Source organism: Watersipora subatra, chromosome 3 (genome assembly GCF_963576615.1).
Source record: "Watersipora subatra chromosome 3, tzWatSuba1.1, whole genome shotgun sequence".
Lineage (NCBI taxonomy): Eukaryota > Metazoa > Bryozoa > Gymnolaemata > Cheilostomatida > Watersiporidae > Watersipora > Watersipora subatra.
In genome coordinates, this window is record NC_088710.1 from 14,365,850 (window position 1) to 14,393,794 (window position 27,945).

Here is a 27,945-nt window from a genome sequence, read left to right on the forward strand (position 1 = left end):
TAATTAGTATCATAGACATGTAATTCTTCGTCTGTATCACAATCATTCATGAGATACCAACAAACTAGTCGTATCAATTTTTCTGCGATGTCATCTTAGTAAAATTGTTATTATAACGAAGGAAGTAGATAATGAAAATATATTTGAAAATGATTAAAATGTATGTGAACTTTTCGGGCCAACTTCTGTGCAAAAATTAATTTTATTGGTTTACGCTGTTACTTGGAAACAGCTTTTAGAAGCAGAGCCATGTGGATTCCAGAATACCGACAATCAAAAGGTTAAACATATGTTCTGTACAAAATAGCGAACTAAAACAAGTTCTGAACAAATTAGCTTATCGAGCGGCCGTTCAGAACGTATCTCATTTGTAAGTTGAGAAGTGTCTCTAGTTGCTAAATTTAGTTGCAATTGGCTGTTTTTTAACCAAATGGATTTGAGTAACTTCTGTTCGTAACTTAAGCTAATAATTTACTATATTCGCTGAATTTTCATGCTTTGAATGGATCCAGATTTGACCTCTGCTAATGAATTCGCATCCTACTGTTTCACCGATTCGGAGTTGCACGTTATCGATATTTCCAAAACTAGCGATGTACTCGTAAAAAAACTTGGTAAAGTAAACTCTCTTTCGGGTCACGATCACTTTTCAATTCACGCTTTGTACATTTGTTGCACTAGCTCAATCAGGATACCTGATTAAAATTTTCTTTGTTATTAATGATATTAATATCTATATTATCTTGTATGTATAAGTCACAAAGTTTGTCATTACCATTTCGGATGTCTGTCTGCCCAATTATAACTATTGAAGTCTTGGAATAAAAAGCTCAGTACACGCTGGATTTGAACTCACGAAGATTGCAACCGCACATTTTAAATACGCATTTAACCCCTGAGCTACACAGTCCTTAGAATTCTGTTGCTCTTGTTTTATACTGCATACCCTTTTCTCGATTGCACACGCTAAATGACGTATTAATTGATACATTGCACTTACGGGTTTACGATGCCCCTGCTAGAAAATATTTTTTGCTCAACTCTGTAAAGCACGATACATTTTTGTCCTCGCTATATTAGAGCGAATTTGTTTTCCTCCAAAAGATATTAACAAAAAATTTTTCTCAAAATTATAATTTGACGATTTTTGTACTGATTACAACAAAATAAGAAAATGTTGATATGCTATTTGCCAAAGTACCTCTCAAAACGCCGGAAAGTTTAGCATTACCCGTTATGGTAAGAATGGATTCGCAAACAAATAAGTGATAAAATTTTAGTTCAAAGTTTGAAGTTTACCAAAATAGATGCTAAATCTTCCTTTAAGTATATGTTTAGTATGCTAACTTCATTTAAGTTAGATTCAGTATTTCTGTTACACGTCTGTCTCGAAGATAAAAACTCTCCACGGTACGTACTACTACTAGTACATTGTAATGTTACATTTTTTTCCACATCATAACCACAAAATGCACTAAAGTTATGGTAGATAACCATAGTTACTAAAGTTAACATATTGTTTTGTTACTATTTTTAATGATGATGATTTTGATGATTTTTGATTTTTGGTTCACCAGAAGGTTTTTGCATTAAATACTTGCTATGGGTTTCTATACCACTCTAAACGACTTTTTCCCCTTATGATGACAACATTGAAACAAACTAAAATCATATACGCGTGTAGTTGTATACCAAATACTTTTTATTGTAATCATAGCAAAATAGACTATATTTAGCCATTACTTGCTAATGATTTCACATTTAAATTTAAACATCTCTAAAATTTCATTTTTTCTCATAGCTTATTTTAACAAAACACTTCTTTCATGATAAGAAATTGAAAAATTAAAGCTGTTTGAAAAAATTTGAAAACTTTGAATTGTTTTATTTTTTCTCTTAATTCATTTTAACTGCACCTAAAACACTTTTTTCATAATATGAAGTTAAAAAGTTAAAAAGGTAAATGTGGTTTATGTTAAATAAAAACAAACTTTCTGCTCAAAACCTTTTTATTACCCGTGCAACGCCTGGCATTCATCCAGTTCCTCTATATTACAAAACAGCAACAGAATTTGCTACTTGCTAAACAGTTATTACTTTGAAGGTCGCATGAAGGACAATCGTTTCTAGTATAAAAAACTTCATTTATGCTAGAAGAGTTGAGCCTGGAAAGAAGTTGGTACCAGTTCAGTTGGAATCTGTACAATCAGTAGGCTCAGTTATTTAATGAATAAGGTAATAAAATAAATAAAAGGTAATTATCTCATCATTGTCCTATGAGCATCTTACTCTTGGCAAAAGTAGTTAGAATATACTCGTGTGAAATACACTGGATCTTTTCACGCCCACTGGAGAGGGCTTAACTGCGTATTATCGATTCAAAACGGTGAGCATTTCAGTGATGTCGAAAAAACTTTTCGAAGTGAAATTGGGTCAAATCCGTTCAAATTTCACTGTTTCCATGCTTCGGAGTAAAAAAACTTTGAAACCATTCAAAGTTCCATTCATTCAAAGCATGAAAACCCAGTAATTAGGAGGCGTGCCATAAATTGTCTTGAAGCCGACTCGCTTATAATAATTAATAAGCGTTATAATCATCAGGCGTGCTAAGTGTGTTGTGAGCTGCATAAGTTAGTGCAGTTTGTGGATAAGTATGTGAACAGTAATCCTATGGTACAGAAAGGACAGCCGAGTGGACAAACAGCCGACAGACATTGAAATATTATATATACCCTATCTATTATATTACTATATATATTATATCTATTACATTACAGTAGATATTTGCTTACATCTATGCTTTTTGATGTGCTTTTAAATCTGTTAAATTACGTTTGACGTGTTATATTGCTAGACTTGAACAAGGATCTACTTGGATGTAACGAAAATGATCTGCTAAGTGACAATAGTACCTTGAAGCCTGGAAAGTTATGTCATTTTGAAGCCATTAGCTAGAAAGCCGGTTTTTTTGTTTGTTTTAATTGTTGTTTGACATATTTGCTCTCCTTTATGCTTTCTTCTCAGCAACTCTTTCAATAATACTAATACTGCACTCAGTGATATATGACAGCTTTTTTAATATTTAGCAAGTTTAGACATCCTGCTGCTGCTAACAAATGATAGCTTTCAGCAATTGCACTTTTAGCAATGTCTGCCTGGTGGAAATATAACCTCCTCACGATAATGTATTTTTATTGTTATTTGATTAGGAACTCCTCAAGGACCTTATAGTTGATCCTGATAGTCTTACTATTATAATCAGTAATAGTACTGCTAATAAGAGGGCTGTTACGTATAACATGTTTTTAATCACATACATTCAGAATGTTAATCAATATGATAAATTCATCAATGTTCACTTCAATGCTGCTCCATTGAAGTTAACTCATGGTAGACAATGGGTTTTGAATGCTGCATTGCGAATTGTTATTTTGTGCACTAATTTTCCCTACAGGCATTGTTTAAGGAAAAAACAATGTTTTTCTCGTTTTCCTCTTGAAGAATGCTGTTATAAATTAAAAGTGAAATAACAAATAACATATAAATGTTATATATTATTTCACTTTCAGCCATTAGCATATGCATATTTTACTATTTGTTAAATGTTTCTTGATTTCGATTTTCATCCACAAATGCCATACCACACTCATGAGGTGTGTATAAATTCATTTTTTTCTATCCTTTTGAGGATGAAACAATAACTCATCACAATTTGTCAGAGGTTAGTTGGAAGCTCGAAATTTTATTGCAGTGGCACTTGATGATCACATTATGAGTTACGTTTTAATAATATTTTTGTGTAATTATGATCAAATACTAGGTTTTAGATCAACATTTTCAAGTCATGAAAATGGACCAAATTTCAAGTCATGAAAATGGACCAAAGGTTTCATGATCTTTGCAAAATATTAACCGGAAACAGCAGCGACACTATATAATTATATTAAACTCACTCGGTTTTTGAACTAGATTGTTTAAAGATTATTCATTCAAAATCTTTATTCTTACAAGCAGAGCATGCATGCGGAAAATTTTAATACAATTTTTTGGTTATAAAATAATGTTATTAGAGCTTTGAATCACGAAAATTGGAGAATGCCAGAGCATGAAAGGCTAGTCCTTATCAGCGTAACTAGTAAATATTTTGTCTAATTGTAGGACAGAGTAGGAAGGGGAAGATACAGGACTTGGAACAACAGCAGAGCCAGATGAGAGAGGATAGTCAAGGTTGGTTACTTAAGTCTGTTAGAGACAACTCTGTGCCCTGGCCTTCAACATACAGAAATGCATACATGATCTTGATTTATTCCTGTCATGTCTCCATACAAGACACCTATACAGAAGACTAATAAATTTTGATATACAGTAGACACTCTTATAACATAGACCTCACTTTACATAAATTCCACTGAACATAAAAAATTTATGTAAAGTTTTTGCATTGTATTACTTACGTAAGAAATCCTAAATGAAGTAAAGTGTCAAATTGATGTAAGTTCTCATATTTAATTTGAGTAACGAGAGTCTCATAGCTGGCCTTAAAAGGATTGTTTTTTATTACCGCATTTGGGAGAGAAAACGAGGTATAAGTGTATCTGGGGTATTGATTATAATCTTTTACTTAATGCATGTGCAATTGTAATTTTTTCTTTGTAACAAAAGCTGACCTATGAAAATTCATGAGAAAATTGATTTACACTGACATTGAAGGTGTGCGTTCTCCTTAACTTAGTGCAAAATAATCTTTATCATAAACTTTAAACTAGTTGTAAAGGAAGAGGATAAGGAGGAGGAGATAAGAAAATAGGGAAAGATTATCGATACAATTCAATAATATCACAGTTACAGTTACAGTTATTATACAGCTATTAGATTAAGAAGTTAAGTCATAACTTACAGTCTACAGCTTATCTTATATACTGTATCTAATAAGTAGAGTGAGTGACAATATTTGGCAGTTTTTCTCATTTTGCAGTCAGCATTGTTCCTCATCAACTTCGATGAGGTATTGCTTTACTGAAATTTGTTTGTAAAAATCAGCTTGTAGTACAGTAGACACCCTTACATCGTAATTAATCTGCTCTAAGAACGTTTACATTATAGGGATTTTACTTTATACGAAGCGTAAAATACATGTACATACCCATTTTAAGATTTTCCCAAACTGACCACTGGGGCTAATCAGAATAAAAAATAAACTAAACTTCTTTCTGTGTAAAACCTGTTGTCTTTAACTATGATATTTGCTTCACCGTGATGCTTTACTTAAAAAAGTGGCCTAAACTTGTTTGTTAATGTTTTCAATGGCTATAAAAATGCTGTGTCAAGATCACATGGTCGAAACAATTTTTGTGGATAACTTCTACCAATTCTAGCCCAATAGCATTCATTTTTTAAATACTGGTATTCTAACAGTAATTTAATCAGCAACAAAAATGCAGTGGGTATGTCCAATTTCAAATAAAATGTAAAGTAAAACCTATAGTATATTACTTTCTCAATAGATAAATAATTGCTGTACATGGGTAGCAACGGAGCAGGGTATACAGCTGCACAATAATGAGGCACTAATTGGTGTGCTGAATATCTGTATGGTTAGCTCTTGCTGCCCCTATAAAGTGGACACATTAGCATACATCCATTTGGAATTAGGCCAAGTTAGTTAGCTTCAACATTAATACCCTTGTTGTGTTTCTAAAAGCTGTTCTTAATGCAATGAGTCATATCAAGATATTACTATCAAGATATATCAATAATTCACAGCTTTATCACAACTCACTAGTAGCAAACATTTAGTGAGCAAAGAGGCTTGTAACAAACGCTATTAAGAGTTTTTCTCATGTATATAAGAAGATATACATGTACAGTCAAACATGGATAACTTGTCCACGGATAGTTCGAACACATGGTTAATTCGAACGGTTTCTTTGGTCCGTTCCCACGTAATGATAAATTGCTATAGATAACTCGAACTCAACACTGTTAATTCGAACTGTTTTTTTTTTGCCCAACGGCTACCGAAACGGTTGTTATCGCTTTAGAAAATCACTTTATTCAAAGCCATAGAGGTAAACCTCATCTTTTCGTAATTCATAAGCGTTGTTATTACCTCCATCGGCAAAATATTTTTGTCAACGACTTTTCTAAAGGTTTGGTCAAATTTGATTTATACTGCTATACGATGAATAGCACGGGCTTGCCGGGTCACGCGCGCAAGGATTTTCGCCACGCACATACAAAACAAAAACAGCATGTTGTTTTGTATGTGCGTGGCAAAAATCCTTGAGTGCGTGACCCGGCTAGCCCGTGACGAATAGTTTTCCGACGTTGATTCTGTGTTGAATCAACGTCGGAATGTTGAATGTTTAAAACGTGTTAAAAATGGTTGTAATTAAACGTATACGTTGTCTTAGCTAAAAAAAACTATTCATCGTTTGACCTAAACACAGAATACGTATGTACATTCAATAAGTATCCATTCAAAAAGCGTGAGTGATATACAATGTACCGTAAAACCTCGTCAAACTTTTAATTGAACTGCCTCAGAGTGTTGCTCTTAACGAATCCCAGTTAAAGTAAGGTAATCTTTGCATAAACTTCAAGAAAGATCGGCAAAATTGATCGTGGTTAAAACGCTCAAAAGAAAAAGATGTCTTTTCTTTTGAGCATTTCAACAACGATCAAGTTTTGTCAATGTCAACCTAAAAAATGTCCTGGCAATAACATCACCTCAAACAACAAACCAATCTCAAGTGATAGAAAAATCTCTATACTTTTTGATAAAAACGTTTTAAACTTTACATTAGAAGCATTTAATTTGAAACAAGCCATTTGTGCCTTTGATTTATATTATAGTTTGCATATGTACATGTATCTACTAATAAATAAGTAAATACATGGACTTGTGACAGTGCTCTAATAACTTGAACACTCTGATAATTCGAACACTTTTGCTCGGTCCCGTGAAGTTCGAGTTATCCATGTTTGACTGTATATTGATTTATAATAAGAATAGATCTTCTGGAATTAATCTATATGTAACTATGTCAGATAATAAATATTGATTACATTTACTTCGTTAGAACTTTTCTTGTGATAATCTGCAACTCGAACTAGTGGGCTTTTTCATATGAATCTACCATGTTGAATAACCACAAAAAGAGTGTAACGCAACAAATCGGATATGAGAAAAGTATTATAATGGCTGCCAATACGATTTTGCATTGGCCAATCAATGATATTGGTATCAGTATTTCATAGGGCTATGTTTTGCAGAAAAAATACTCCCTTCACATCTAAGCCAAGAGCTTGCATATCTAGATAGTAGTGCTGGGCACAGGTAATAAAACTCGTTGGACTCACGGGTTTATCTTCTCTCGAGTATCAGGTAATAATGATTTTGAGCATTTCGATCTTGCGGGTTCGGGTTTTGACTTGCGAGTTCAGGTTTTGCTCCACGGATCTGTCGAGTAGAGTGGATAAATATTCGGTCTATTGCGCCCTGCTCTCTAAACACTGTTTAATAACCCGCCTGTTAACCCTTTGAACACTGGCCTTATTTGTCATTGCGTGTCAGTAACTCTGGGCAATCTGTCCAACGATCCAGAGTTTTTAAACTTTTATTATATATATCTGAACGTGCTCATAATACAATGATATTTGGTAAAACACTAGTAACAAAAGTTGGGCAACCCACAGCAAATGTCATCAAACAGAAAAAAACAGTGCTTTACCATTTTTAGGACTAAAACTATAAAAGTTTGTACGATTTTAAAAAACTTGTAAAAACATTTACAATAGCATCATATCCATTGAGCACATGTTCATCGTTATTTTATGATTCAAAATATTCTGAAAAATTGTAATTAGTATTATAAAGTTCTTTATTTGCATTACAATCATTCATTACCTACCAACAAACGAGTCGTGTCAATTCTTTCGCGATATCGTTTAAATAAAATTTGTTATTAAGACGAAGGAAGTAGGTAAAGATATTTGAAAACTGTTACAAATGGGAGTTAAATTTCTGGTCTAATATCTTGTGCAAAAATTAATTTAAGTGATTTACGATGTTACTTAGAAACTCACATGGCTTTTGTAAACAAAGCCATGGAAATGCCGGAACTCCGATCGATAGAGATTCTGACGCACCCTATGCAATGCCTGAAAACTAACAGTTGCGGTTCCAACTTCAAAGAGTTAAGGCTGCGAGCACAAATATCAGTCGTTATAAATTAGTAAGAAATAATAAATAAATTGAATAGAATTATAATTGCATTGTAAATTTTGAAATATGTCTGATGTTTGGAAATTTTAAACATGAAGCCCATATCAACAAACCTGATACCCGAAAAACCCATTGGCCAATAAATACTCGTGCCAAGCACTACCATCTACCCGATACCGAAAAAAACTCAAACGAAAGGGGACGAGTCTAAACTCGTTGACCAAGAAGTACTCATGCCAAGCACTAATATCTAGCGTTTGTGTATCCAAAACTGGTTTTTTACTTGAGTAGCAATAAAATCATTGAGGAAAATTGAAATATCATAACTATATTGTTAAAGCTACATGTAATTTTAAAACGCTGTCAGTTAACCATTAAAGGTTGACTTGCAACAAAATTCACATTACAGATATTTGGTATCAGAAGGTTCACCATGTCTTACTCTGTTGTGTTGTAGGTGCCAAATACAAAGGAAATGTGATTACAAGCTCTTAAAAGCTCAAAAACGAAAAGCCACCTTAGATTGGAATCTATTTATCTGACGTATTCATTACAGTTTGGTTATCGTCTTGTCACGTGATGTTCTCACATGAATTGAAAGGCTAATAAAAAGCTCAATATAAAACTTATTGTAGCACTAGTTTATGATTGCATGAAAGTGTAAACAGAAACCATCCTGTAACAACTACGTCTCATTTGAGCCGTTTTGGAAAGCGAATCCAAACTACGGCGGTCTCGTGTGGCTGCGATTAACTGTTCATTTTTTAGCTTTTAAAAGCTTGTAATCACATTCCCATATATTTTGCACCTACAACACAACAGAGTAAAACATGGTGAACCTTTTCATATCAAATAACTGTAATGGGAATTTTATTGCAAGTCAACCTTTAAGCTTCATATAAACCATGTAAGTTGAAGCTTCATTGCGACTTTCTCATAGCACTTCATAATAGTTTTATTATTTCAGTACATTTACGTATGCTGTCTGTGGGCATAAGCATTTCGAGAAATGTTTGATATACAGTCAAAACTTGGGCTATTCTAATATTTGCTTTATGTTTAAACATATAACAAATAAAACATATACATATATAACACATAAAACATACATATATAACATATAAACATATACATATATAACATAGAAACATACATATAACATATACATATATAACATATCAAACATATACATATATAACATATACATATATAACATACAAAACATACATATTTAATATATAAACATATACATATATAACATATAAACATATAGGCCTACATATAATTTACAAAACATATGTTGGAACAAATATTCGTATGAAAATGCATGGTATGTTGTTTAATCTTATTGAGATCGCAATAGGTCCCTGATAAATAGTTAATGTAATGACAGATGCAGATGGATTATACAAAAACTCTATGTAAAAATCTAGAATGTATGGAAAATTAAATTTAGTGAAATAATAATAAATAAAAGGAGTTTTTCATGGAACAAATACAAGTGTTTCACTTTTTTCTCCTTTTAAAGCTATCAAATGTACATTCAAAATGTGTAAAGAGCTAAACTATTTTGAAGGGATATGCTAGGATATGACTGCTTAAAAATAAGAATTATAAGAGCAGACCATCGTGTTTTGGAGACTGCAATGAGCATATACATGTATATATATATATATATATATATATATATATATATATATATATATATATATATATATATATATGACTCCCTTTTTAAATTGCACTGTAAGTTTACTAAAAAAGCGCGCGCCGATTATTTGAAACGTGTAACTTTCTTACAGGTTACCTCAGAGAAATAACTTAAATAAATAAGTTTGGAGTGTTTCTGAAAAAGTACCTGGTGGACTCACTGACATACGGTGGTGTTCACATTGTTCTGAGTTATAAGCTGCTTGCAGAGGCTAACACACTTCAATTAGCCATACTATTGTATAATTAATTTCATCATCTATTTGCATTTTTGCTTCAATGGATAATTTCAGACATAAATATAACTAACAAAAATGGGCGAATTCTTCCCATTGACTCGACTTGCCATTACTAAAGTACCATTGACTCGTCAATGGTACTTTAGTAATGTAGTGTAATATAGGAATGTTCAAGTACCCTTGTAAAAGTACATGTAGTCAATTTCTGAGAGTTTAATCCAGGAATCATTTGTAGAATCGTCAGTAAAGCTACCTATTGAAAAGTCTAAAAATATGGAAGAGGAGATCGGAAACTTAAAATTATTCTTACAACGGGCTACAGGCATAGCAGATCGATTAGAGCAAAATACAAAGAGTAAAGGTATACTTTGTTTGATTGATTTTAAAACTCTATGGGAAGCTTTAAGACCTTTTTAGAAAATAGGTAATAGAAGGCTGAGAATAACTGGTACTTCATGTATTGACAATTTATTTGCTAGATCTTACATGTTTTTACATCATTTGCATTAGATAATTACTATGGGTGGTTCCTATGCCCTTCCATACGACATTTTTGCCTTATGATCCCAACACCCGAATTACTTATCACCATATGGCAGGCGTTCCCTGTATTTGAGTTTATCTTATAAAATTTCCATATATATATACAGTCAAACATGGATAACTCGAACCTCAAGGGACCGAGCAAAAGTGTTCGAATTATCAGAGCGTTCAAGTTATCAGAGCACTGTCACAAGTCCATATATTTACTTATTTATTAGTAGATACATGTACATATACAAACTATAATATAAATCAAAAGCACAAATGGCTTGTTTCAAATTAAATGCTTCTAATGTAAAGTTTAAAACGTTTTCATGAAAAAGTATAAAGATTTTTCTATCACTTGAGATTGGTTTGTTGTTTGAGGTGATGTTATTGCCAGGACGTTTTTCAGATTGACATTGGCAAAACTTGATCGTTGTTGAAATGCTCAAAAGAAAAGACTTTTTTTTTTTGGGGTTTTACCCACGATCAATTTTGCCGTTTTTTCTTGAAGTTTATGCAGATTACCTTACTTTACCTGGGATTCGTTAAAAGCAACACTCCGAGGCAGTTCAATTAGAAGTTTGACGAGGTTTTACGGTACATTCTATATCACTCACGCTTTTTAATAGATACTTATTGAATGTACACACGTATTCTGTGTTTAGGTCAAACGATGAATAGTTTTTTGTAGCTCAGACAACGTATACATTTAATTACAAAATTTTTTAAGACGTTTTAAACATTCAACATTCCGACGTTGATTCAACACGGAATCAACGTCGGAAAACTATTCATCACGGGTTAGCCGGGTCACGCACTCAAGGATTTTCGTCACGCACATACAAAACAACATGCGATTTTTGTTTTGTATGTGCGTGGCAAAAATCCTTGCGCGCGTGACCCGGCTAGCCCGTGCTATTCATCGTATCGCAGTATAAATCAAATTTCACCAAACTTTTAGAAAAGTCGTTGACATAAATATTTTGCCGATGGTGGTAATAACGACGCTTATGAATTACGAAAAGATGAAGTTTACCTCTATGGCTTGGAATAAAGTGATTTTCTAAAGCGATAACCACCGTTTCGGTAGCCGTTGGGCAAAAAAACAGTTCGAATTAACAGTGTTGAGTTCGAGTTATCTGTAGCAATTTATCATTACGTGGGAACGGACCAAAGGAATTGTTCGAATTAACCATGTGTTCGAGCTATCCGTGGACGAGTTATCCATGTTTGACTGTATATATATATATATGTTCATATATATATATATATATATATATATATATATATATATATATATATATATATATATATATATATATATATATATATATATATATGTTCATATATATATATATATATATATATATATATATGTATGTATAGGACAGATAGCGCAGTTGGTAAGGTATCAGGACCGTGATCATTAGGTCCTCAGTTCCAACCCCAACAACTGCACTTTTCTGGTGGTCCTTAGACAAGACCCTTGCTTGTATAATGTCTACAACCTCTATGATGAGTGCAAAAACCAAAGCCATGCCAGCTCGGACGTCGCCCGGTCAAACAAGGTCCGCGCTGCCTGTAGCTGAACCAGGACAAGGCAGTGAAAAATGGGCTACTGGTTCAAAATGGATGAAATGGACTCGGACTGATAACACGGACCTCATGCAGTGCTACTTTATGAGTGAACCTCAAAAGTGGGGCTATATGGGAAGGATGCGGCAACTGTGGATAAACATGCGCCACTGACTTGAATTGCCACTAACCGCTAAGCAACTTGTAGCTCAGAGGAGTAACATAATCAAGCGGCACCTCATATCGGAACTTGAGGTAGATGAAATTAGGAATCAGTTCACCCAAGTAACCTCAACCAATGAGGAGTGCGTATCAACACACACTGTCACGCATACACAATCATATGTTGACTCACGGGTTGAAGAAGACATGCACTTGGACCTTGATCCAAGGGTGAGAGAGCTTGTGGAAAATATCATCAACAAGATGTCAGCTGCTAATGATTATGGAAGCAGGGTACCACTACAAAGAGTTAGCAAGGCCATACCTAAGAAGCTGTTAGAAGACATTAACATGGCACTGGAGTCGATCTCAACTGGATCAATCAGTGAAACTAATGCCTTAATCTACAGTACAGCAACCGTCATCTTGGAGGAGATGGATATTAAGCCAATGCCAACAAGGCTTCAAGCCATTTCATCCTGGCAGCTGAGGCTACAAAATAAGATCAAGGACTTGCGCAAGAGAGTTAGTAGGCTCAGTGAGAGATCTAACCACAGTTTGGAGCGTCCAAAAAAGGAAGCCACAATAGAAGCTCTAGAATCTGCCAAACAGCAGCTAGTAGCATTTTCGGCACGACTGAAGCGGTACACCAAAGAGCGGGAGAACAAGAGAATGAACAAACTGTTCATCAATAATCCATCTAGAGTGCATTCCCAGTTCAAAGGTGAACTGCAGAGGCCAATGTCTGAGCTTCCCCGATCTAGCACTTCAAAGTTCTGGAAGGACATCTAGGAGAAAGAGACTACTCATAACACCACTGCAAATTGGCTGAAGAGGCTTAAAGAGAACCATCAACACACTGTGGCTCAGCAAGGACTCACCATCAGCAAAGAGGACATCAAGTGCAGAGTACAGCGTATGAAGAACTGGGCAGCACCTGGTCATGACACGATTCAAGCCTTCTGGTTAAAGAAATTGACATCACTTCACACTAGAATAGCTAAGCAGATGGAATGCCTAATAGAACAAGGTGACCATCCAGAATGGCTGACCAAAGGACAAACTGTACTTCTGATAAAAGATCCAAAGCAGGGGCCGATTCCCAAAAACTATCGACCAATAACGTGCTTGCCCACCACCTAGAAACTTCTCTCAGGAATAGTTGCAGACAAGCTGGAAGAGCACATGAGTCACTATATGACCAGTGCTCAGAAAGGAATTTGGCGCAACACCCGAGGAGCTAAACATCAGTTACTGGTGGATCGGACGGTCTGTCAAGACAGCAGGAGAAGGCAAACCAATCTTGCCATGGCTTGGATTGACTACAAAAAGGCCTATGACTCAATTCCCCATAGTTGGATACTTGAGTGGCTCAGTATGTACAATGTTTACCCTGCTCTTGTGGCATTCATCAAGATGTCAATGACCAAATGGAAGACGGAACTGGAGGCTAATGGCAAAAAGCTGGCGAGTGTACAAATTAAGCGAGGCATCTATCAAAGTGACTCCTTATCACCGCTGCTCTTCTGCATATGCCTAAACCCTCTAAGCAATATGCTGGAGGAGACTCAATATGGGTACCAGTTTAAGAGTGGCACCAAGATAAACCACCTCTTCTACATGGATGACATCAAGCTGTACGCTAACAAAGAAAGGGACATTGATTCGCTAATACACCTCACTCAAGTATACAGCAGGGACATCGGAATGACCTTCGGTATTGAGAAATGTGGAAGGCTAATTCTTAAGAAAGGCCATTCTATGCTCACATATGGCTTAAGAATGCCGAATGGTACCATCAAAGATATAGAAGAAGTGTACAAGTACTTGGGGATTATGCAAAGCAACATCAACCACGAAGCCGAGGTACGTCACAAAGCCATTACCGAATACAAGAAACGCCTTCGGCAGGTCTTACGGAGCCAGCTCAATGCCAAGAACCAAATCATGGCAATAAATACCTATGCACTGCCAGTAATAAGATATCCAGCAGGCATAATAAAGTGGACTGAGGAAGCCATCAAAGAAACAGATATAGCAACTCGTAAACTGCTGACCATGCATGGAGCACTTCACCCAAAATCTGATACTACTAGATTGTATCTTGATAGGAAAGATGGCGGTAGGGGACTCAAAAGTGTACAGCAGACAGTGAAAGCGGAAGAGCAAAGCATCAAAGCATTTGCAGCCTCCATGACCATCTCAGATAAGTTGTTAGCTGAGTTTCAATCGGCTGCTCTTACAACGGACCTACGCCCTGATGATGAGGAAATTGACTGGCACACGAAACCTCTTCATGGTGCTTACCACCAACAAATATCTAAGGTTGGCGATCTTCACCAGACATATATGTGGCTGAACAAAGGAAACCTAACGGCCAATACAGAGTCGCTAATCATGGCAGCCCAAGAGCAAGTGCTCCCAACAAGGCAACTCCAAACGAAAATCTATCACACTAGAGACGATCCTAGATGCAGACTGTGCAAAGATGCACTTGAGACCATCCAACACATCATCAGTGGATGCAGGCAGCTAGCAGGGAACGCATACACTGAGCGGCATAATCATGTCGCAGGTATTGTGTATAGAAGTCTATGTGATGAGTATGGCCTTAATAAACCACAACACTGGTGGGAAGCTCCTGGTAAGGAGAATGAAAATGACAGCGCCAAGATCCTCTGAGACTTCTACATCCAAACTGACAAGCATGTCCTAGCAAACCAACTAGATATAGTGGTGGTAGACAAGGAGAACAAGAGGGCTACTATAATAGATATAGCAGTACCCAATGACTACAATATAGCCAGCAAAAAAAATGAAAAGATAGAGAAATATCTCCCTCTTGGAGAAGAAATTGAAAAATGCTGGAATGTAAGAACAACTGTAATCCCTGTAGTCATTGGGGCACTGGGCGCAATAACACCGGCGCATAAAATGTGGCTTGCCCAAATACCAACAACAATCAACTCAGGTGAGTTGCAGAAAAGTGCGCTATTGGGAACAGCTAAGATCTTGAGGCGAGTGCTCAAACTCCCAGGTCTCTGGTAGGAGACCCGAGTTAGAGCAGAATTTACCACCCATACGGGGTATCCGGGGTGAGGAAACAATTTTTTTTATGTATACATATATATATATATGTATTTATATATATATGTATATATGCATGTATATATGCATATATATGTATATGTATGTGTATATGTATATACATGTATGTATATATATATATATATATATATATATATATATATATATATATATATATATGTATACATATATACATATACATATATATATATATATATATATATATATATATATATATATATATATATATATGTATATATATATATATATATGTATTTATATGTATATTTATATATATGTATTTGGAGACTATACAAATACAAGAAATAAAAAGTATAAATCTATGGCTTGTTAAAATGCCTTTAGTGCTCTAAGTTTTAGTGAGAATACGTAGCTGCATTGGACCATGGAGAGACTGTAAGAAGCATAATAGTTTGAATTTACTGCTTCATTTCGACTTTAGATATTTCTCCAATTTATCGCGTGTTATTTAGAGCAGACGGTAAATACCATATTTTTCACATTGGTATTTACCGTCCCGGAAAAATTCTTGCAACCCTAGTCTACAATGATGTTAGGTTATTCTGTGGTACTTGGTCAGATTTGACTGAAATGGGCCACCTTCAGAAATTAATATTTCTTTGGCATTTTAGTTTTACTTTGGTAGTTTATTTTAATAACTGCTATTTTTGTTGTTGCTAATTTTAATCCCATGACCAAACACGAGCGAAGCGAGTGTTTGGGAGCTTTATGATAATCCCACTACCAAACACGAGTGAAGCGAGTGTTTGGGAGCTTTATGATAAATGCATATGTGCATGCAACTCCAAAAAAGTATCCATCAACGGCCATACCCAAACCCTTGTACCGTGATCACATCAAAAAATTTAATCATTTTTCTGTGGAGTCGTTTAAGTATAATGTTGATACAAAACACATATAAACCTATTTAAATATGTTACCAAGTCTTTGAAAAGTGGCGAAAATATCCTAAAACTTACCCATCTGATCGGATTATACATACCTAGGAAGATTAATTTGGCCTAAAATTGCCATTAAAAGCTGACAAGCCTTTTTAATCAAAATTAAAACCGGCCAACAAAACGCCCACAAAGCCGTGCAACAGATAGTAGAACCAGAAAGCGGTGTGCATTTCACAAGTCTATGGCATTGTCTAATCGCCAAAGGTTTCTGTAATAATTGTAGACTGTTTGAGGCATAGACCGTAGACCGATTTACAGGTACAAAAATGTGTTACACAGCTTACCAGCCTATGTTTTTTGTCCAATTACCGAAGGTTTCATTAAATTATTTAAAACATTAGCCAAAATTCTTTACATCTTATGTACAAGCTAGGGCCAAACTACAATGCCCCTTTATGACAAGAACATTTCTTCATTTTGCTCCAGTTTGCAAAAAACTTCCAGACACACGTTAATGTTAATGCTTGCTTTCTGTTACAGATCGCTGTCAAAACTATTCTACATTAAACACAACCAACTTTCAAACTGTAGATATTACACAGCAGCTTGCCATTTTACTTCTAATATTGCATTTTTCTTATTGCAGGGTAGAGATATAAACATATAATCTTTTCTTTTCATTCCAAAGTACATGTATATTGTTAGTTGCACCTTTGTGGAGTCGTGCTTCCTCAAATTTATTTTATATCATCTCAAACAACTCTCATTTACACTATACTCTGTCAATTCCTGCTGACAACTACTTTTCAACAACCTGCAGTACCCTTTCTTTTTTCCAATATCACTTTGGTCGTGAGCTGTATGACTGGAGAAAGTCTAGTTAGTAAAAATGTTCAAACATGCTTTCATATTTGGGAGTAAAAGCCATTATTATGTGTTTCAAGGTCAAATCAATCATAATCATCTTTTTGCTGTGCAATAAGCGATTGCACATTGAGAGGTAAAATCAAACCATAATTATTTTCTACGCTCAGAAAATATGCATAGCATCATGGGAGGATTACCAAGTTAGGCTCTATCACTGTCTTACTGTTAACATTGATTACTTGAAGGACTTGTGCTAGGTAGTAATAGTACGCATCAACTACATGTATATATATACATGCACACGCAGAAAGTTTGCAGATGTGTTTCTAACATGCATCATATCGTCAGCACATACAAATATGGCGTTATAATCTCTGATGTGTTTGCATACTTTTACATTTATATAATCGACAATTATATAGATTGTTATTGTTGAAAAGAATTTTAGTGCTTTTAAAAGATAAAGTTTTACACTTTCAAAATTAATATTCAGCTTTTAAAATATATTGGTGGAGTAAACCCTTGCCAAGACTTGAACATATAGGATCATTTGCTTAATGTTACGGTTTCAGACCTCAAATTAGAACCTGTAATGTTTGCTTAAATTCAAAATTGTTGGCAGCTCAAGTGACTCTGTTTGATGGCACTTTTAACTTATTTTATTATTTATTGGTATAGCACAGCCACAATTATCTGCATGTGTGCTTCATAGTGCACCATAATGGCTCATGCATGCTCTATTGTACAACCATATCACCTCATGTGGTCTCTATAGTGAACTATATCAACTTGTGTGTACTCTGTAGTTAAGCATTTCGGCTCATGCGGGCTCTATAGCAAACTATATCAGCTCATGTGTCCTCTATAGGAATCTATATCAGTTTATGTGTCCTCTATAGTACTCCATATCAGCTCATGCATCCTCTATAGTAATCTATATCAGTTTATGTGTCCTCTATAGTACTCCATATCAGTTTATGTGTTCTCTATAGTAAACCATATAAGTTTATGTGTCCTCTATAGTAATCTATATCAGTTTATGTGTTCTCTATAGCAAACCATATCAGTTTATGTGTCCTCTATAGTACTCCATATCAGTTTATTTGTACTCTATAGTACTCCATATCAGTATATGTGTCTTCTATAGTAATCCATATCAGTTTATGTGTCTTCTATAGTAATCCATATCAGTTTATGTGTCCTCTATAGTAATCTATATCAGCTTATGTGTCCTCTATAGTAATCTATATCAGTTTATGTGTCCTCTATAGTAATCTATATCAGCTCATGTGTCCTCTATAGTAATCTATATCAGCTTATGTGTCCTCTATAGTAATCTATATCAGTTTATGTGTCCTCTATAGTAATCTATATCAGTCTATGTGTCCTCTATAGTAATGTCTATCAACTTATGTGTCCTCTATAGGAATCTATATCAGCTTATGTGTCCTCTATAGGAATCTATATCGGCTTATGTGTTCTCTATAGGAATCTATATCAGTTTATGTGTACTCTATAGTAATCCATATCAGTTAATGTGTCCTCTATAGTAATCTATATCAGTTTATGTGTCCTCTATAGTAACCATATCAGCTCATGTGTTCTCTATAGTAATCCATATCAGCTCATGTGTTCTCTTTAGTAATCTATATCAGTTTATGTGTTCTCTATAGCAAACCATATCAGTTTATGTGTCCTCTGTAGTACTCCATATCAGTTTATTTGTACTCTATAGTACTCCATATCAGTATATGTGTCTTCTATAGTAATCCATATCAGTTTATGTGTCTTCTATAGTAATCCATATCAGTTTATGTGTCCTCTATAGTAATCTATATCAGCTTATGTGTCCTCTATAGTAATCTATATCAGTTTATGTGTCCTCTATAGTAATCTATATCAGCTCATGTGTCCTCTATAGTAATCTATATCAGCTTATGTGTCCTCTATAGTAATCTATATCAGTTTATGTGTCTTCTATAGTAATCTATATCAGTCTATGTGTCCTCTATAGTAATGTCTATCAACTTATGTGTCCTCTATAGGAATCTATATCAGCTTATGTGTCCTCTATAGGAATCTATATCGGCTTATGTGTTCTCTATAGGAATCTATATCAGTTTATGTGTACTCTATAGTAATCCATATCAGTTAATGTGTCCTCTATAGTAATCTATATCAGTTTATGTGTCCTCTATAGTAACCATATCAGCTCATGTGTTCTCTATAGTAATCCATATCAGCTCATGTGTTCTCTTTAGTAATCTATATCAGTTTATGTGTCCTCTATAGTAATCCATATCAGTTTATGTGTACTCTATAGTAAACCATATCAGTTTATGTATCCTCTATAGTACTCCATATCAGTTTATGGGTTCTCTATAGTAAACCATATAAGTTTATGTGTCCTCTATAGTAATCTATATCAGTTTATGTGTTATCTATAGTAAACCATATCAGTTTATGTGTACTCTATAGTACTCCACATCAGTTTATGTGTTCTCTATAGTAAACCATATAAGTTTATGTGTCCTCTATAGTAATCCATATCAGTTTATGTGTCCTCTATAGTAATCTATATCAGCTCATGTGACCTCTATAGTAATCTATATCAGCTCATGTGTCCTCTATAGTAATCTATATCAGTTTATGTGTCCTCTATTATTAGTAACCATATCAGCTCATGTGTTCTCTATAGTAATCCATATCAGTTTATGTGTCCTCTATAGTAATCTATATCAGTTTATGTGTACTCTATAGTAATCCATATCAGCTTATGTGTCCTCTATAGTACTCCATATCAGTTTATGTGTCCTCTATAGTAAACCATATAAGTTTATTTGTCCTCTATAGTAGTCCATATCAGTTTATGTGTCTTCTATAGTAGTCCATATCAGCTCATGCATCCTCTATACTATATGATAAAGTATTCGTTCAACCTTTGCATATAGGATGTCCGGTTCAAAGAATGTAAAATAAGATTATTGAGAAGATAACTCTAAAACACCAGCACTGCAATGCAGGGGCCACATTTCTTAGCCTGTGGGCCGGATTGTGGCCCCGGGCCGCCTGTTGCACACAACCCTGCTCTATAGTATTCCATAGCAGTGCATGTATTCTCTATAGTAAACATATGAGCCCTGACATACGTTTGTATTTAACAACTTGACTCATCATGCACAGCAGAAAGCAAATCTTTTATCGATTCCTCTACACTCTGATGGGAGCCAAGTTTCATGTGTGTGAGCGTATTCCAGTTTGTTTTTATTCAGATATTTTGTTGGTATTTTCATTTAGGTAAAATGGAGCACTTTGACGAACGATATAAGAGTTTTACTCAAAAAACAGCTGTAGACTCGAAGATCTGCGAAGCAGGATTTCTGCAGACTGCGGAGGATATATTCGAGTGTTACAGCTGTAAGAAATTAATTGAGAGGCACGAATTTGAGGAGAATAGTTCTGCATGGGTAACTCATATCCAGTGAGTATTTATCCTCCTTGCTAGTAAACTCACCAATCTCGTCTTATTTATGCTTCTATCAAGAGATTTCAGCTTGCATGGCCCACACTAAAGCCGTGGTCACACGATGGCCGAATCGGGTTTGGTTTGGTTCAGATGTTGTTTCGGTTCGGTTTGGCTAAGCCACATGTCACACGGCATCCGAAGTCACTTCACTTCCTAGATACCATATGTATGGATACATGACACTGTTTCATTGGTAGTTTTTATGTATTTGAGCTAAATATTTCGATTGTAAACAAAAAACTTTGAGGAACAATTATTAATTATAATTACGCAGCAGATTTATTAGAAGATCGTTCAGCTGCTCCAAACAAATCACTCAATACAAAGATTTTACCAACCCTTACCATCAACAAAATTTTATTTTTTGTTAACATATGAATGTTTTTCTATGCTGAGTACATAACAAACAAAAACAGTATTTATCCTAGTACTGTGGTTTTACATAAATAAATCAGTCAACGATTTTTCATCAGGATGAGTATGACACATTACTTCTATTCTACACAAAAGAAAACCTCTTACATTTATGCAAAACTTAAGTGCAACATCTTAAATTTATGCAACACAATCACAAGCTACATTGTGCCCGAGTAAAGCCCGGCAAATTCCTTTTACAATATATCATCATATGGCAATGGATGATGTCTTTTAATTATTTTACTTATTTACCAACGAATTCCATATAGCTTTGCGCTCTCATTTCATTCAAAATGAAGGACCAAATATTTTAAATGATGCCATATTTTTGATGTAGTCCAGGTGAGCCTTGTCATAAATTGCTTCATGTTGTTTAATTACCCTAGGACACTTATATTTCGCTAGTATTTAGTTTCGTGAGTAGCATACAGAGTAAAATTTCGCTGCAACTTAATTTCACAGCTCTGATGAGTGTGAAAATATAGTGATGTGAAAATAAATGCAGTGGAACAAGCATAATTAGATTCCTCAGGTTCGGTTCACCGGTAAGAAAATTTTTTTCAATTTGGGACTAGTTTATAATTGTAAACTGCAAGTAGAATCGTGTGGCTGAGATCGATAATGCAATTTGATCGCTTGCTGCCATTTGTTTCTTGGACTATCAATGAACAAAGCTATTTGATTCCGCGTTTTCGCTCGTTAGTTATGATAGTTTAGTTTCGCTCATGAAATATTCGCGAGAGGATGACTCCGCGAAAACGCGACAGTTAGGTGAGGCGAATGCATAAGTGTCCTAGAGATTAAAATAAAAAGATCGTCTCATTTCTTTTTAACTTTGCTCACACGAGTAAAGAAAAGTGTGACGCTTGCTCGCTAAAATTTTAACCAGGCAATAAGAGCAGAGATTCGGCCATGAAATTTCGAGCAGGACCGAAATGGTTCGTTTCGGCCAGAAATGTCTTCGACTGAACAGTTTACAACTGACACCGACGTCGTTTTGCGTTGTTTAGTTCATTTCAGCTTTCGTGTGACCACCCCTTAGCTTTTTCATTTAAACTTTCTCTATGTATCGATCTCTATTCTTTGATATCTGTCATTAGTTATCTGTTAGGCTGCTTCTCTTGCATATCTTGATTAGTCAAAGTTATTGTTTGTACTTGTTGTGTCTCAGGAACCAATTTTCTCAAGCTTATTCCAAACTGTATTGATGGCACACTGATACATTAGGATGTAAATGTTATAATTGATGTAATGGTTGTATGTATGATGCAAATGGGAGCGCTTGGCTTGATCACACTTCTTTTCACTGCTTGACCAATTGCAACATTAGGATTCTGACGGCGCCTCTGTTAGTGGTGTTACTTTTTGAGTGTTACTGATTGATCAAGCTCATATATCAATCAATTTGCATGTCAATCGATTTAATCTCATAAAAAATGACTGACATCAAATAAATGCATTTTAGACCTGAAAAACATTCTGTTAACACCATAAATTAATATGCATTTATATATACAAATGCCATATGTCCCCACATATAAGCCTATCTCACATATAAGCCTACTCTAAAAAACAGCCTTGAAATCAGGGAATTTATAAAAATTCGCATATAAATCGTAATACGCCATTTGTACCTATCAAAGCAAAAGGTCGAGTGGCTTTTGTAAGCTAAGTATAAAAAAGTTTTTGATTAGTGAGTGGCTGTATAATTAGTCTATCGTATCTCTGCCTAATCAAACGGGAACAATCATCTGTTTGCGTTGAGCCAATAAAAAACATGTTTGCATCTCTTGCTTACCTTAGTTTCGCTTTTGAAAATCACATTTTTGATAGCTATTTCTTTTTCGCGGTGCTCAGATGCATTACAGTTACGTTTGTTTCACAAGTTGTTGATCAATGCACTTTTGATGATCATCTATAGGGCCATAGTAGCAGTGACAATATTTATTCCTGACATTAATAATAATGCCATAAACTATAGTAATAGTTGTAACTCGTCTGACTCGAAACATGCTCAACTTGTCAACCACAGTATTATGTGGTTGAGTGTCTGTACTCATTCTGCAACTCATTTGTAGCCTTTACGGCATCTGATGATGCTAAATTTCAGGCTAACTAATTTGGTGAAATTTTATGACAACTTACACGTAAAAATGTCTAATAGGCTATTTGGTTTTACCGGATATTTACCTGTTTTGATAAAAGGTTTATTTTGTAGCAAAAGAGTTAATGATAGTGGTGTGTTATTATTACATAACCCTTATTTTTATGTAACCATTAACCCTTAATATTGTTGTTTTACTCTTTACTGTTTTACTTTGTATGTTCTAGAATCAGTTTATATGCGAGGATATATGATACTTTACCAATGCATGACAAAAGAAAATATTATATTGTGTAAAAAAAGATTTATTTAGCTTTCTTATCTTACTGTCAGATAAATGCATCCAATAGAGAATGGGTGTTGCTTAAGAAAAACATTTTCAAAAATAACTTTCAATGCCAAAGTCATCTTTTTCTACAATAAAAACAACCATGTTAGTAATGAATTCTTTGCTAAGTTAATGAACAAAATTATCTACATATTTGTCAAAAAACAAGAGTGTTTTATCAATTGTTAACATAAACTTTACATTTTTTCTTTCATTTAAGGGTAGTACAAACTGTAAAAGTGATTCGATTGTACTGTCTTACAAAAGCAGAACACAACACCTTGTCTTACAAAAACACCACACTTATGTTTTTCAGCTTTGTCTTACCTTATTTTTGTCAACAGCATCCATTTTGCTTTTCACCATTTCTTTTGCATTTGGCCTTGATATGGGCACATAAATACTTAACTGCACTACGCCAGAAGGTAAAGAAGAACATTTGATTCCGAAGAACAAACATATGAAATTTCCCAGGTCTTGTTTGCAGTGCATACCATTAACATAGTGGCAGCTTTCCTTAAACAGTGGCTCATATCTCAAGTTTCAGCTCATATGACAAAGAAGAATCTGACGCAAATCATGGCGCATAAAAAACTTGCATATTGGGCTGTTCATGAATCAAGGAGTGGCTGTAGTCACTGATAACTTTGTAAAAATTGAACATTGAACTATGATTGCTTGTGTGCCATGTTTTAGGATGGCTAATGCTCAGATTTTATCCTGAATTAGTAAATGATCAAATTTTTAAAAGGCATTATTCAATAGTTTAAAATGGGTATGTATTCTAACAGCTGTCTCATCACTATATCCTATTCTTGCTTTTGGTTACTATTTGTTGAACAACTGCAAAAGCTTAGCAAAAAACAAATATTATTTTGTCGTGTTGTACTAAATCATCATAGACTAACAAACATGAATATTCGTTGTTAAGGGCCTTAATATACAGACCGAGAAACAAGTAATGATAGAAACATACTATATCAAATGTGATCACTGATAGCAAGGTTTAAATTAGGTACAAATTAGCAAGTAGCTGAATACTGAATCGATATGTCTTACGCAGTGTTCCAGGCTGATGACCAGTCAATAAATACAAATAAATAAATGTTCTCAGAAATGTCTCTTGGCGTTTCTATCTTTTTCACAGTATATATAAATAAAGTTGACATCTTGGTGTGACGCATCTGCTTTGAGCTCATTTAGGTTGTGCTCATTAGTAGTCCTATTTCAGAGATGACTATTATCAAGAGACCCCGACCCACAGACGCCACCTACCATAAAACCTGTATTTAAATGCAACCTTTATTTGAACGCCACCTTTATTTGAGTGCAACTATTGGAGAAAGTTTGAAAAATAGAGTGCCATCCTTTAATTGAACGCCACTTCTATATGACCCGCCACTATTTGACATTCTTAATCTTTACGAGCCCATAATAGCTATCAGTAGTTATCAGTAAAAAAGTGTCCACAAAACAATACTAATAACCACTCGATTTCATCCATAACAGTTAATTTGTTTGTTTTTTCTGTTCGTATCAGAGTCCATTTTCCAACTCCGAGTCTTTGGGTGTTTTTATTAAAAGCTTTGATTGCAACACTATAGAAATACATGTAATTAGTAACTGTATCTGTCTAATAGTAGTTCCTTGTTTAACGAGGTCTTGATACTTCGATCTATATGGAAAACAAGTTTTTGCATTTACGATGGACAATATGCTACTACGTATTTTGAGGCTATTTTGATTACATGCGGCTTCTCTTTATTTGTGCTTGAAGTTTCTATTCAAAATGGCATTGCCCAAAAGTTTTGCTCTGCTAACTCTTTGGGTGCTAATATCAACTAGCTCAGCTGTGCAGAAGACAATTTCAGGTCAGGAAACATTTTGGAAGGTATTGAACACCCAGAAGAATATGAAATGGTTTTAAAAAAAGCAGCAATCAAAACACAACTGGCCGAGAAAATGATGCTAATCGTTTGGTTTGACTAATGTTAATATTTGTTTTAAAATTATAACTTTTGTTTTTGCATGTATGGTAATTATGGTTTGTTTATGTCACTTGTTCTTGAATATATATTTTTAACATTTAATAGACTATTATTATTATTATTATAAAACTTATAAATTTGCAGATTTATAGCTTATCGTTTGATAGCCTGATTATGGTAAACTGAAATCAGCTTACGAGGGATTGACACTCGTAACTGCTGTTCAATTGCATATAAAAAGCCAGTTTTGGCTGCAAAATCTAGCACACATGTTGATGAGTGCAATGAGCTTTTATGCAGCCTTGTTAAATATCGCTATAAAATGAAAATATGTCTTCAAACTTAAAAAGAAATAAAAAACTTTAAAGCTTTAACAAAATGCAACGCAGGCTATAATATAATCGTGGGTTAATTGTAAGCAATGGATATCAACCCGGTAGAGACATGCTTATGCGGTATCAGCTTTCTCGTGCATATTTATTTTAAGATCTATGATAAGTTGGAGGTGAGTTAGCAAATTTTTTGAATTCAAAAGGGTTTATGTCGCACTGCCTGAAGGAGAGTACAAAATATCGGCAACATTCCATTCCCCTGTGAAAGGTTTAAATTGATCTTCTCAACATTCTGACCAGATGATTGAAAAATACAACGCCACCCTTTATTTTAACGTCATCTCTAATAAAGCACCACTCTTAAGGAAGGATTGAAAAATAGAGCACCATGGCATTCAAATAAAGGTTTCACGGTATTTACGATCCAGTAAGTCAAGGTTATTGCTTTGAAGGGTGAACAATCAAAACCAACTAAGTGCAGAGCAAGTAAAAAACATAAGAAATATCATGCTGAAATTGCTGAAATATCATGATTTCACCAAACCCAAGTTCTCCCCTCAAACACTCAGCCTTATTTGTATTTTGGCCCAAATTTATACCCATGAAAAGTGTTTGAAACTGTCTAATGACAGTTCAGCATATGTCTTAGTGACAAATTTCAGAAGGTAGCATTTTACTTTTTCCCACCATCTTAAAGGTTGACTTGCAACATAATTCACATTACAGTTATTTGGTATCAAAAGATTCACTACGTCTTACTCCGCTGTGTAGTAGGAGCAAAGAATGTAGAAATGTGATTACAAGCTCTTAAAAGCTCAAAAATGAACAGTTAGTCGCCCCCATCTCGAGACCGCCGTAGTTTGGATTCTCTTTCCAAAACGGCTCAAATGGGACGTAGATGTACAATATGGCTTCTGTTTACACTTTCACGCAACCTCATTTGTCGAAATATTTTCACAAATATACTTCATGCAGTCAATAAAACCATGTAGGCCTATATTGTTCTTACGCGTCTATTTTATCGTCATTGTAACGCCGTCACTTTTGGCAGTGGTATCTTATAACTTACCGTAAAAATTTGTTTAATTTTTTAGCCTAAGCCTGAAGGAGTACATATCATTGTTTGATAATCATGACTAGCCTGTTGGTCACTTGTGATAATCGAAAAGTGCTGCAGAAATTGTTTGCAAAGTATTGGGTCAAATGATCAGATTACGACTTGCCGATTAGACCAAACCGAAACAAAACTGTAAAGTAGCGAGCATCTATATTTGATACGGGGTCTTCAGTAAAACTTGAAGTGTTTATCATAAACTAGTGCTACGATAAGTTTTATATTGAGCTTTTTATTAGCCTTTCAATTCACGTACAAACATCAGGTGACAAGACAAAAACCAAATTTCATGACTACGTCAGAGAAATAAAGAGATTCCAATCTACGGCGGCTTTTCTTTTTTGAGCTTTTAAGGGCTTGTAATCACATTTCCACATATTTGGCACCTACAACACAACAGAGTAAGACATGGTAAATCTTTTGATACCAAATAACTGTAATGTGAATTTTGTTGCAAGTCAACTTTTAAGGTTAGCCAAAATTATCTATCTCATTTACAACCATAGACCTATTAACTATACTAGACTGGGCAATGTGAAGCCACGGTGTCCTACATAAATAGCCACATTCTTCGCAACGTAACGTCAACGCTTTGTTCACTTGCAGCTGGTCAGGCAAGCGAGCCATCATTATTTACATTGAAAAAATGACAGAGACAGCTTTGTTGCTACATGTAATTTGACATAACTACTAAAGTACACAAGATATTGGTTTAAAATTTTAGATGCAAAGCTATGCATTTCCTACCCTGCAAATATGTAAACATAAAGTGGAATATTTCATATGTAAAGTGCCAGTAAAAATGTATATTGATCTAT

The 27,945-nt window shown here is 34.7% G+C and overlaps 1 protein-coding gene across 1 annotated transcript in view; it reads left to right on the forward strand.

The window, feature by feature from the left end:
- The first annotated feature begins 502 nt into the window (after nucleotides 1–502).
- Nucleotides 503–27,945, forward strand: part of LOC137390368 (uncharacterized) — a 177,352-nt gene continuing 149,909 nt past the window's right edge. Inside the window, exons 1-3 of the mRNA XM_068076701.1 lie at nucleotides 503–614; nucleotides 4,159–4,227; nucleotides 20,616–20,785. Of these exons, the coding sequence (XP_067932802.1) occupies nucleotides 503–614; nucleotides 4,159–4,227; nucleotides 20,616–20,785 (351 nt within the window). The remainder of the gene's footprint in view (nucleotides 615–4,158; nucleotides 4,228–20,615; nucleotides 20,786–27,945) is intronic.